Source organism: Psammomys obesus, unplaced genomic scaffold, assembly GCF_907164565.1.
Source record: "Psammomys obesus unplaced genomic scaffold, mPsaObe1.curated_primary_1811, whole genome shotgun sequence".
In the NCBI taxonomy this organism is placed as follows: Eukaryota; Metazoa; Chordata; class Mammalia; order Rodentia; family Muridae; genus Psammomys; species Psammomys obesus.
The window spans coordinates 45,696-58,279 of NW_026592509.1; the positions used below are offsets into that span (position 1 = coordinate 45,696).

A 12,584-nucleotide genomic window follows, 5' to 3' on the forward strand; every position below is an offset into this window, starting at 1 on the left:
CACACACACACACACACACACACACACACACACACACACACACACACCGTGGGTTTCACTATGTGACCAGCAAGATACCCTGCTTTAGTATCCCAAGTAGCTGAGACTACTAATGTGTTACCACACCTGGCATCACACACACACACACACACACACACAAGCACATTTTTAGAAGTGTGAACAGAGGGAGAGAGGGAGGGAAGGAGAGGAAAGAAGAAACCCTCATGAAAATGTCAATAGTGGATAATTTTCTGGGAAAATAGTAGATAACTAACCCTGAGCCAAGGAAGAGATGAAAATATTGAAAATGCCGCAGGAAGACCCTTTCGTCTCTATCTCAAAGCAACAAAAAGGATGGGAGAACTCTTCTAAAACTATTTTTTATTCTCTGACAGTCACACACACAGTGGCCAGCAGATCCTCTGGAGCGTGAGTTACAGGGGTTGCCTGGTGCCAGAAACCAAACTCAGGTGAAGAACAGCCAGTGCAACTCTGTGACGGGCCTGCAGCAGCCCCCAGTGGATATGGGGGCTTTGACTGATGCCTTAGAAATACTCTTGCGAAAGCTGCACTGGAACAGCTGTGCTGTGGAACACGTTCTCAATGGCCCTAACACACTTCCTTGTTTATTCCAGATTCCTTCTCTGGGTCACTGTCATGGTCCCCACCTTTCCTGCAAGGCGCCATCTTGACCCTGTCAGTGCCGCCGGCCTGAAGAGCTGTGATATCCCCAGGAATGACTCACAAGTCCTGGGAAAAAAAATCCATCCATTTTTGAGGCCAGGTTTCACGGTGGAGACTGGGCTGGCCTCAAACTCGAAGTCCTCTGCTTTTGCCTCCGCTGAGATTACAGGCACGTGCCATGATGCCTGGCGTATCTTCGTGTACTTAAACATAGGTTCCATCCATCATTTACCTGTCATTCATTTTATGTACTTATTTATGTGTGTGTACGTACAGGTTTATGTGGGGTGTGTGTGTGTGTGTGTGAAATGCACAGGCCACAGCACAAATGAAGGGCAGAGGACAAAACTCCGGTGCTGGTGCCCCCGTCCCCTCCTGCGCAGTCTGCACGCTGTTGGCTGCTGGATCTGTACACCAGCGTAGCTGGCTCATGAGCTTTGGGGATGCTTCTATCTGGGCCTCCTGTCTGTTGCACAAGCACTATTACAGATGTGTGCTGCTGGGCCTGAATTCTGGGGATTCAAACTCGGGTCCTAATGCTGTGGCAAGCACGGTGCCCCCCAACCCCCATTTTGCTTTCCTGAGACAGACTTTTTTTTTTAGTTTGTGATTTGGAACTCCCAGTTCAGCTGGGCTGGCTGGTGAGCAGGCCCCAGGGGTCTTCCCGTCCAACCCTCCCCAGAGCTGGGATGACAAAGGTGTGATACCACACTTGGCTTTTTACTTGAATTGACCCCAGGTCCCCATGCTTGCAGCATAAACACTTTACTGACAATCTTCTCAGGCTGTCACTAATTTTATTTTAATGATGTTTTGAGATGGGGGGGGGTCTCGATGGGCTGTTAGGATTGGTCTTGAGCTACTGGAGTCAAATGGTCCTCCTGCCTCAGCGTCCCAGGTTGTTGGGACACAGCTGTGCAGCACTGTGACCGGCCTCCCATGGGCAGCTATTGAGAAACAACTGCAGGTCTCTGTGGCAGGCCCTGGGCCAGCCGCTGGAGAGCTAGCATAAAGAAAGCTGTTTCCCCTGGGGGCGATTAGAGTGAATAATCACAGATGACTCTGTAATGACAGTTTCCAGCACTCTGTAGGGAAGGTGAGGAATGGAAAGCAAGGATGAGGGGCCCTAAGGCTAACAGGAGAGCCAGTGCAAGGCTGTCCTGTCAGCAGCTTTCTCCCCATCTTGTAACCTTTCTTTAAAAGTGTCCCCTTGAGCACAGGGGCAGGCCTTGACACAATGTTGAACTCTTTAGACAGCATAAGAAGCATCTAAGAAATCTGGCTCCGCAAGATGGTTCAATTTCCAGAACCCACGTGGTAGAACGAGAGAACTGACTCCTGCCAGCTTGCTCTGACCTCTGTGTGTGCACCACAGTGTGTGTGTGTGTGTGTGTGTGTGTGTGTGTGTGTGTGCGCACACACACGTGCATGCGCCTGCATGCACACATTTGCACATGTACTAGAACATTTAAAGACACTTTGGCGGAGAGGTAGGGGAGCTGGGTGCCTGAGCCTGTCAGAGAGGTGAGAGAGGACTCTGGCTTAACTCAGGCCACCAGGGTCTTTCTGACTGCTATTTCAGGTTACTGAATGCTTCTGCTTCCTTCTTCTCATCAACCTGTGCAGGAGGAAGATGGAGAGCCACTTTCTGCCTCAGTTTCCTCATCTACAATGCAAGTACAATTTCAGTCTCCTCAATTATTACATAGATAAAAGGAGAATCTATAAAGGGGTTAAAGTTGTGGGCACCGTGCAATTTGAGATTGGACAAGTTGGACCTGGTGATGGACCGATGATCCCATTAGGAAGCGGAGGCATGAAGATTGTGAGTTCAAGCCCAGCCTGGGCTACACAGCAAGCAAGACTCCCCCTGAACCTTCACGCGGCACTCTGCAATACATGCATGTTTAACCGTGAAACTGAGCACACATGCAACACGAAGCTCAACAGCATTGTGAAACTGCTTTGGTTTCTAATCCTGGAGACCGGGTCCAAGCCTGCGGGAGTCACTGGCAATCACAGGTGTGGAGGGGCTGATTTGGAGGGAAGTTCTAAACGATTAACATTACTGTTTAACCTTACTCAGACTTTTTGTGGCTGAGGATGAGTCAACATTAGCTTAATTAAGACTCAAGGAGAACAGCAGTGAATGAAACGTGCGCCTGGGCTGAGCCTGGGGTCAGCGCCGGCCGCTCCGGCTCGCATCCGCGCTGCTCCCGCCCACATCCGCGCTGCCCCATCCTCATTAGCCGACGGCCCGTGCGCCCCGCGCCCATTGGCCTCTCTGACGGTGCGCTTCTCCTATAAGACGCCGCAGCTCGTCCGCAGGTGACCCTCCGAACTCCGGCGGCGCTGAGGTGAGTGGCTGAGCGGGCGGCCCCTCCCCGGGACCCCGGATCTGGGGACTCCCGGCGGGGCCAGGACCAACTCCTGAAGTAGCCAGGGGAAAGTCCTGCCTCTGTGGGCTCCACTCTCCTTTCCTCTTTGGGGGACAGCAGACTATTCTTGAGAACCGCTGTGTGCCGGGAGCAGACTCTATCCCACGTCGGATTTCGGCTTTGCAGGGAGCCCTGTGTCTGTGTGACTCCATGCCGTCAGGAACAAACACATTAATCTTCTTTCTTTTTTATTCCTTCTTCTTCCTCTATAAAGGGAACCCTCGCTTAAGTTGTACCAAAGGAAGGGGAGTCTCCGATGCTAGACCTCTCCGCACACCTGCACTCTGTACCTTCATCCTAAGTCACAATTGACAGACCCACAGATCCTTGAGATTCAGAGCTAGTTAGTAGCCCAGGTAAATTTAACCCTGATTAAATGTAACTACCCGAGTTACAGAGGTTTTAGGTGAACCCTTGGAATGGAGACAGAGGCTACAAGCCCCAGAAATCTGTGCCTCTCATCTGTTTCCCAGATGACACAAGTCTTGGGATGCCAAGGTTGGGATTTTTTTTATTTTTATTTTAAATTTTTTAATTATTTTTTTTTCAAGACAGGGTTTCTCTATGTAGCTCTGGCTGTCCTGGACTCACTCTGGAGACCAGGCTGGCCTCCAACTCAGAGATCCGCCTGCCTCTGCCACCACCGCCAGGCTCAGGGTGGGATTCCAAGTGTTCCAGAGCTCAGTCAGTGGAGTTCACACGTTGTAGCTGCTGCTCTAGATGACTCTGGTCCTCGGGGAGGGAGCCAGCCTCTCCCTTGCCCTTCTGTAGGCTCCCTCTGTGTCCTGTGTGCTGGCTTCTATTCTGCCTCCACTTTAGTCCCACTTCCTACTTAGAAAAGAAAACCAAGGTCCCCAAGGATTCCTTCCAAACCGTTCCTTCCTGTAGCGTTCAATCCTGCTTTCAAACTGTGCCCACACTTCCGAAAGCCTCAGCTGTGCTTCCCAGACGAGAGAACTCTAAGTCTCTCTTAATGGTGATGAAGCTAAGGAAAGAAAGGGTTGGGGGTGCACGCATCCTTTGTGATGCTCTGCCAAGGCTTCCAGTCAGTTGGCCTCCTTCTTGGCAGGTCTTATTTCCAGCTTTGGACCTTGCACATTGGGGCACCTCCATTCAGGTAAGGATCCCTCCCCGCCTGTGAGGGTGGCCCTGCCTGTGAGAGTGACCCTCCCTTTTATTTCACCTGGCTGGAAAGGGCTTAAAGGTGACTAGAAGGCTAAAGGGGGAAAGAAATACCAGAGAAAATCATGGGGCTCTAAGAAGGGCTTTGAGAGTGCTGGACGGATGCCCTTAGGCTAAGTGGATCAAAAGGCAACATTACCGGTGCTGTGGGAATGTGGCTGTTGGCACAGGCCTGATTTCAGGTCAGTCTGAAAATGTTCAGGACAGCAAAAGATGGACACTGTCAAAGACCCAGTGTACACTTATCCTCGCATTAGCTGATTTTACAAAGGAAACTGGAGGCCTGGCCCCCTTCTGAGGGAGCCTTGCTGTACTTTGGGGTGCAAGAAGTGTATGAATAAAGCATGCGGGGAAGCTACTCATGACAGGCAGTGAGGTGGGCCTTCCCTGAGGACCCAGACAGGGGCTGGAGTAACCAGGGAGCCTGCTGGAGGCTGGCTGGCATGCTCAGTGCCCTTAGTGGTGAGAAAGTGGAAGAGGAAAAGGGAGCGTACGGACACCTCAGGTTCCTTCGGTGGTGGACCATCTGGGAGCGGGAGGTGGACCAAGCAACAAGGCTGCCTCTGCTGCTAACACCCACTCCTCTGACCCTTCACCCTCCAGACTCACCATGATTGACGGCAATAAGGAGAGCAAAGAGCATTCCTCCGAAAGGGGGAGAGTGACTCTCATTTTTTCCTTAAAGAATGAAGTCGGAGGACTCATAAAAGCACTGAAAATCTTCCAGGTACGGACTTTCCATGACACCCATCTAAAAACGAGTCTTTGGAATTCTACTTAAAAATGTAAGGTACTGTCGGCTCCTCAGCGATGGCCTGCGGGAGTCTCTTCACCTGCCCTCCTGGAGTGAGCAGCGGTTAAAAACACTGGCTGTTCTTGTAGAGGACACAGGTTCAGATCCCAGCACCCCCATACCAGGCAGCTCCCAGGGCTCTGATGGCGTCTTCTGGGCACTGCACACCTGTGCTGCTCAACACTCCGGTGCACACACATGAAGTTAGTACAGTATGAGGGAAGAGCGGACACAGACAGCTAAGAAGGACACTGGGAGGAGCCACTGCGTAAACCTGAGAGATTCGGCGAAATAAAGTGCTTTACACTTAATGAAATGCCTGACCATGTGATATTGATATTTTTAAGGGCACATTACTGTTGTTAGGTGGCAGAGTAGCCAGGGTCCTGCAGCTTCATCATTTGCTACTGCCAGAGCCTCAGTGCACACGGCCCTTAAATATGCTTTCAGTTCAACACAGGGAGACGCGTGGGCTAATTTGCATTTATGAGCCTAAAAATGTTCCTATTTAATTTTTTTTTATTTCTTAAGTGTATGAATTTGTATGTATCGTGTTCTCTCTCTGTCTCCCTCCCTCCCTCCCTCTCTCTGTGTGATGTTGGGGAACAGCTTGCAGGAGTTGGTTTTCTCCTTCCACCTTGTATGTTCTGGGGATTGAACTCAGGTTGTCAGACTTGGTTGCAGGAGCCTTTACCTGCTGAACCATTTTCCTGGCCCAAATGTTTATGTTTTTGGCCCAGTAATGCCATTTCCTTGAACTGTCTTTGTGTGTGTGTTACAGGTACGCACGTGCAGAGGCCAGTGCAGAATACCACTGCCACTCTATCATCCTCTGCCTTATTCCATTGAGATAGGTCTGTCATTGAGCCTGGATGGCAGCCAGAAAGTCCCGAGATTCCCTTGTCTCTCACCCACAGTGTGGGGTTCCCAGCAAGTGGCTGCACCAAGCTTCTTCTCTGGGTCCTGGGGATTCAAACTCCTTACGCTTGTGTAGCAGGCCCTTCACCGACCAAGCCCTCTTTCCACCCCCTCTCCTACGATCCTCCTGATGAAATATGGGTGGATCAGGCAGAATGTTTATTGAGCACTTACTATGTGCAGGGTGCTGGGCTCTAAGTAAGAATGCAGATCTGAGCAAACCCACACAAGGCGCCTTCCCTCACAGAGAGTACGATCCGGCCGGGGAGGCAGACGTTACACAGACAGCTTAGTGTGTGTATGACTGTTATTATTATTACTATTAATAATAATAGCTGGTGGTCACTGGGAGTTCATCTTCTGCCTGTCTCAGTAAGGTAAGAGGGAACCCTGCCTACCTCGTGCCATTAACAATTAATGGCTAACCTGTTCAGAGGCCTGAGGTCGTACAAGGTTCACAGTCACTAATGTCGGCTGTCACAACGCAGGGTTGTCTCTGCGAGGCATGTTGTTTAGCCAGTCAAAGAGTGAACGTTTAAATGTAGACTGTCTCCAGAAGAGCCTGAGCTGGGGCGCCAGCCATGTGGCAGAGCCTCAGCCAGCTCCAACCTGTTTCTCTCACAGGCTTCTCTGGTGATGAGGTGTAGAATACAAAGATTGCTTTTGCTCCCTCCTTGCCATGTGACTTAATTTGTTCTCCAATGTGAACAATATTGATACTCTCCCCTTTTTCCTTCACCTTCCCCCAAACTTAATACTATGTTATTATTATTATTGCCTTACTGTGAGATAAACCTCCAGCTCTGAGCACAGTGGGCAAGGCTTCTGTCAGGTATAGCCTCATCTCTCTGTTTACTTATTATTTTGACAGAAAGTCTCACTAAGTTATCCAGGCTGCCCTCAAACTGAAGATCCTACTGCCTCAGCCCCACCAGTAGCTAGGACTGAAGGCGTACACTAGGAAGCCAGGCTTATATTACCATTTCTTATTGTATTTATTACCTTTGGAAGTATATACCTGTATTTTTTTTTCTTCCATCACTTTTCATTTTTCTTTATTGTTGGTTTCTGTATATGGTTTGAAAACTCAACACATTTCATAAATTTATAAAGAAAACACCAGTTTTCTGCTCTGTCTCTTATGGCTGTCATTTTACTTCTGAAGGGTTTGATGAGGTTTCATACTTTTGTTTAATCTTACATATTCTAGGAGGGAATTATTTTGCCATTAGTAGCACTAAACACACCTTCTTCCTCCCTTTTGGCTAATTCTGACAAGTGTTAAATTGCTTTTTAGTGCTAATAAAAGTATTCTTCTCAAAAATTCTTAGCATTGGAGTCAGGTCCATGTGGTTTTTACCCTCTGCTCGACACAGGAGAATCACGTGAACCTGTTGCATATTGAGTCCCGGAAATCGAAGAGAAGAAGCTCAGAATTCGAGGTTTTTGTTGACTGTGACATCGACAGGGAACAGCTGAATGACATCTTTCCCCTGCTGACGTCCCATACCACTGTGCTCTCCGTGGACTCGGCCAATCAGCTTGCTGCAAGGCAAGACGGTAGGTTTGAGAAGGCAGAGCGTCCCCTGGAAGAGCAAACGCCCAGTGTGTGCCCAGCCTGTGTTCATCCTGAGGACAAGGACATGAAAGGAAAGCTCTGTCTTTTCCACGTCCTCCCAGTGAGATTGTGAAGGAAAGACAAACTGTAGCTGCTCTGAATTCTGAGGAGAAACTGTGAGGCGGCTTTTGATGGAGGGCGGGAGTGAAAGAAGCCTTAGGTGAGAAGTGCTGGGTCAGAGGTCAACATTCTCTCTAAGCTCCTAAAACTCTGCTTGAACCCACAAGCCTGATTTCCCCATCCCTGCACTCTTCGAGCTTCCAGAGCCTCGTGTCTAACAGATTAAATAGATTAAATAGATACTTGAATCTGGGGGAATGTTGGCAGTGTCTGACATCAGTGATCTAAAACCTATCATGTAACACCCTCCCACCAAAAACAATGGCTTCAGTGATTGAAAGCCTGATAAGAGTTTAGATATTCAGATCGAAAAGACTAAAGCTAAGGTCTCCATTACTGACCACAAAAAAATCATTGTAATTTAGTTAAGACAAATGGGTTAATTTAGTAACTTTACACTCAGTGGGTCTCTCCAAATCCATCACAGCATCTGTGGTGCGGCCAGGGCTGCTGCTCCTCTGACACGCTTCCATGTCACTTAAACTGTGGAGTCACCTCCACTTCTGGCTGGCAGACAGCAACTCCCTGAGCCCCTGAGTGCCCTCTTCAAACAGAAGGAACACGCACATGCACACACGTTTACTGAATTGAAACAATAAATATATTTTGTAAAAATAGAAAAATTAGATATTTAGATATAATACTGTGCCTCAAACAAATACAGATATTAAAAGTCTTTCCTGGCCCTTACATGCTGGCCTGCAGAGTTCAAGTATCCTACTGTTCCTTCACAGAATAACTAGATATGTGTCTTAAAACGTTTAAGTGCTTGATACTTAAGTACAACGTTCTTTGGAACTTGGAAAATCAACCTGAAGGTTTAAAAAAAAAAATTAAAGCTAAATTTAAAATCTAATTCTTGGAAAGACAGTGGTTCATTTAAGTCATCTTTGTTTTCCTTCAGTATACAAGTTTCAGCCTCATCCAAGCGCTCTTGTTTCTGAATTTCTCTTTGTTAAGACAGTCTCCTCTCAGTGGCTTTGGGGTTTTATTTTGCAGTTATGGAGAGCATCCCTTGGTTTCCAAAGAAGATTTCTGACTTGGATTTCTGCGCCAACCGAGTGCTGATGTACGGATCCGAACTCGACGCCGACCACCCTGTAAATATTTTAAAAGTAGTCTGGTAAAAATAATTTAAGTCAAACTAAAAAGTAAGGGCAACTCTTAAACTTTTAAAAAGATTACAACTTTTTAAAAAAGGTTTATTGATTTAAATTTTATGTGTATGGGTGTTTTCCCCTGCATGTATGTATGTGCCTGAAGTGTCCCTGGAAGCCAGAGAAGGGCACTGAATCCTCTGGAAGTGGAGTTGTGGATGGTTGTGAGGCCCCGTGTAAGTGTTGGGAACTGAACCCTGGATCCTAAAGAGCAGCTAGTGCTCTTAACTGCTGAGTCATCCCCACAGCATCTAGGGGCAACTATTTTTTTAGACATGTTAATAGCATATGTTAGTTATACAAAATACTGAGTTTCATTATACTATTTTCATACATAAATACGAGGTTTTGACTATACTCACTCGGATTGCCCTGTCTGGTTCCTCCCCTCAAAGAGCAAGGGCAACTTGACTTTTCTAAACTAAATAGAATTGGGATTTCAGGCCTCAGCCTCGGTCCTCCATGGTGGTAGAACCAAGTCAGCAGACAGGAGAGTATCCAGCTTCCTTGTCATGGAGATGTGCTCTGTTCCTGGCATCCCGTTATTAAGTTATACCCAAGGCTGTGCAGCTGAGTGTCTGTAGTCATGTCCTACTAAAATGAGCTGGATTCTTTGACATTTCAGTAGCAATGGGTCAGAAACCCCTTACCGTGCGGCGCAGTTTGATTGACTGATTAGTTGGTGATCCAGGAAGTTGTTTCCTTGAAGAATTTTAAAGTTCCCTTTGATTACCTCATCTCTCAGCTGGTTCTCCTGCCTCCATCCTTGCCATCCTCACATGCATGAGCCATCAGAATGTTCTAATGACTGTTTTCTCTCCTCTTCTATACATCACCAGTGGTTGGTCCACATTGCATTGTTATTCATGGTAGCCAGAAAGTAGACACGACATGGTCCGATGCCCATCAACTGAGGAGCAGAGAAAGGGTGGGAGACAATGGAGCCAGGCAATGGAATATTCCTGGCCATAAAAAGGCACGCCAGATGGACGTGCAGGTTGTGCCCATAATTTCCATAATTTCAGACTGTCAATTTCCCAGAATTTGACAGTCTGAGGCAGGAGGATTATCTCTAGTCTTAGGTCAGCCTGATTCGTAGTAAAACCATGTCTGACAAAACAAAATGAAATGGGCATGAAATGCCATGCTACAGCATGGGTGAACCTTGAACAAAGCCAACCTCAAATGGCCTCATGTTTTGTGATTCAATTTACTTGGAGTATCCAGAAGAGGCACATTCATGGAGACAGAGTCGGGATGCCTGGTCCGCAGGCACTGGGGCTTAGGGAGGGGAATGAGGAAGACATAGTACAGTGTTTCTTTCTGAGGTGACACAATTTTTATGAAGTCAGATGGTACAAGTCTACCGCCATACCACCCTGAACACACCCATATGGTCTGAAATTAAAGGGTATGAATGTTTGCTGAGCACAGTGACAGGCCCATTGTCTCAGCCGTTTGCAAGTCTGAGGTGGGAGGATTACAAGTTTCAAGGCTAGCCTGGGCAACATGGCAAGATGTTGTCTCAAACAAACAAAAAACAAAAACTATGATCATGGTCGTTAATTTCTATGAATGTCTATTTCATGGCATTTTGGCTATATCTACTCAGTAGAGTGGCTAGTCTAAAGGAGATCACCAAGATAGCCCCAAGGTTGAATCCAAGCTCTGCAACAGACCTACAACCTGCTGGCCCCGAACTAGTCTTCGCCATGGTGTGGCTTGCATTTTGTTTTTTGAACATGTTTTCCTTCCTTTGCACTTTTTCACGTCCTTTCTGTCCTCCACCTGGCTCTCTCCACACAGCAGACACAGCCTGGGGGGGATCAGTGCTGGGAAGCTTAGTTCAGCTAAGGAACTATCTTAAACATTAATTTCTACTTTAGCATTATTTGCAGCGCTGGGCCAGGCATTCTAGGCAGACATCCTGTTGCATATTTACAGCCCAGCCTCACTGTTGTATCGCTAGTTTCTACCATAGGTGACATAACTGAGGATACGGTCACATGACTAAGGAAAAGCTAAGATCAGAGCTATGCACTGAAGGAGGGTGGGGCTTCTCTATTTAGTCTTTCATCTTTGTATCGACTGTGGGGCCTTTTGTATATTAAGTATCGTTTTCCTCTGTAGCCACTAGATGAAAAGGCTATCATGTAACTGATGATTTCAAAATAAAAATTGTTACATATCTCTAAGTGACACTTGCTTGAGGTAACAATTACGTAGTTCTTTTTTTATCTTTTTCTTTGTTATTATTATTTATTATAACTTACTCATGTAATTATGTAGTTCTTTAATATCTCAAGTCGAAACAGTGACATGTTCTTCTAAATGTCATTTTCAAGTACTTTTAGTTTCAATTTTTAATTAATTTCAATTATCAGGGCTTCAAAGACAACGTCTACCGTAGAAGACGGAAGTACTTTGCAGAGGTGGCTCTGAACTATAAGCAGTAAGTGTACTACAAGCCTACATATCTAACTTTGAGGTAACACAATAGCCAAATAAATGGAATAAGCTGTATTTACTTAGTAAATAGAGAGCTACATAAGTGTAAGTAACTAACTACAATGCAGAATTCCTCATGTTGATCTCATTAGTGGGGACCCCATTCCCAAGATTGAATTCACGGAAGAAGAGATTAAGACCTGGGGAACCATCTTCCGAGAGCTAAGCCAACTCTACCCGACCCACGCCTGCAGGGAGTACCTCAGAAACCTTCCTCTGCTCTCGAAATACTGTGGCTATCGGGAGGACAACATCCCGCAGCTCGAAGACGTGTCCAAGTTTTTAAAAGGTAGGGGGCCAGCAGAGCTGTGTTAGGGACCGTTGATCTGTTTCAGCTGTGGCAGTGTCGTGGAGGAGGAATGCAGTCTAGTCATGTGGAGGGCTAGAGTCTCCTGGAGTACTGGATCCAGGACCAGGAGTCACACTGAGAGAGGAGGCTCTCAACCTTCCTGATTTTATGTTGTGGTGACACCAACCATAAAATTATTTTTGTGGCTACTTGTTTTTTTAAAGGTTAATTTGTCATTTATTTTTATGTATATGAGTGCTCTATCTGCACATACATCTCCATGCCAGAAGAGGGCACCAGATCTCATATAGATGGTTTTGAGCCACCATGTGGTTGCTGGGGAGTGAACTCAGGACCCTTGGGAGAACAGACAGTGCTGTTAACCTCTGAGCCACCTCTCCAGCCCTTGTTGCTAGTTTTTAACTCTAATTCTTGTTATTGTTATGAATTATAAGGTAATTATCTGTGTTTTCTGATGGTCTTAGACGACCCTTTGAAAGGGTCATCTAGCCCCCTGAAGGGGTCACAACCTATAGGTTAGAACATGAGAACAAAGTGAGCAGAATTGCAAGGGAATTTGAAAATGGGTCACATAGGTAAAATGGGAAGGACACTTTGGGTGTTAGCTTGGAGATGTAAGGGATGTTTACTAAATGCTTAAACACTGGACAAATTGGAAACTCCACCAGATGACTTTTAAATAAAGGAGACCTTATTAGAAGAGCCGTGTGAAACCAGGTTTGTAAAGTGCTTAGATCCTATCGAGGGTATTTGTACCTGTCTGCAGGGATGTGGTAGAGGAGACTATGGTCTCCGATGGCTGTGTGGTCTCTGAGGCTGTGTGGTCTCTGCTGTGTGGTCTCTGAGGCTGTGTGGT

General features: G+C 46.8%; 1 protein-coding gene across 4 annotated transcripts in view; it reads left to right on the forward strand.

Moving 5' to 3' along the window:
• The first annotated feature begins 2,982 nt into the window (after positions 1 to 2,982).
• Tph1 (tryptophan hydroxylase 1) overlaps positions 2,983 to 12,584 on the forward strand; it is a 16,946-nt gene continuing 7,344 nt past the window's right edge. Inside the window, exons 1-8 of one of the 4 annotated variants that reach the window (XM_055613674.1) lie at positions 2,983 to 3,041; positions 3,337 to 3,478; positions 4,192 to 4,239; positions 4,908 to 5,031; positions 7,392 to 7,575; positions 8,753 to 8,853; positions 11,295 to 11,362; positions 11,511 to 11,707. In XM_055613674.1, the coding sequence (XP_055469649.1) occupies positions 4,915 to 5,031; positions 7,392 to 7,575; positions 8,753 to 8,853; positions 11,295 to 11,362; positions 11,511 to 11,707 (667 nt within the window). In that variant the 5' untranslated portion in view covers positions 2,983 to 3,041; positions 3,337 to 3,478; positions 4,192 to 4,239; positions 4,908 to 4,914. The remainder of the gene's footprint in view (positions 3,042 to 3,336; positions 3,479 to 4,191; positions 4,240 to 4,907; positions 5,032 to 7,391; positions 7,576 to 8,752; positions 8,854 to 11,294; positions 11,363 to 11,510; positions 11,708 to 12,584) is intronic. The other 3 variants (XM_055613677.1, XM_055613678.1, XM_055613676.1) reach the window with 3 other exon arrangements.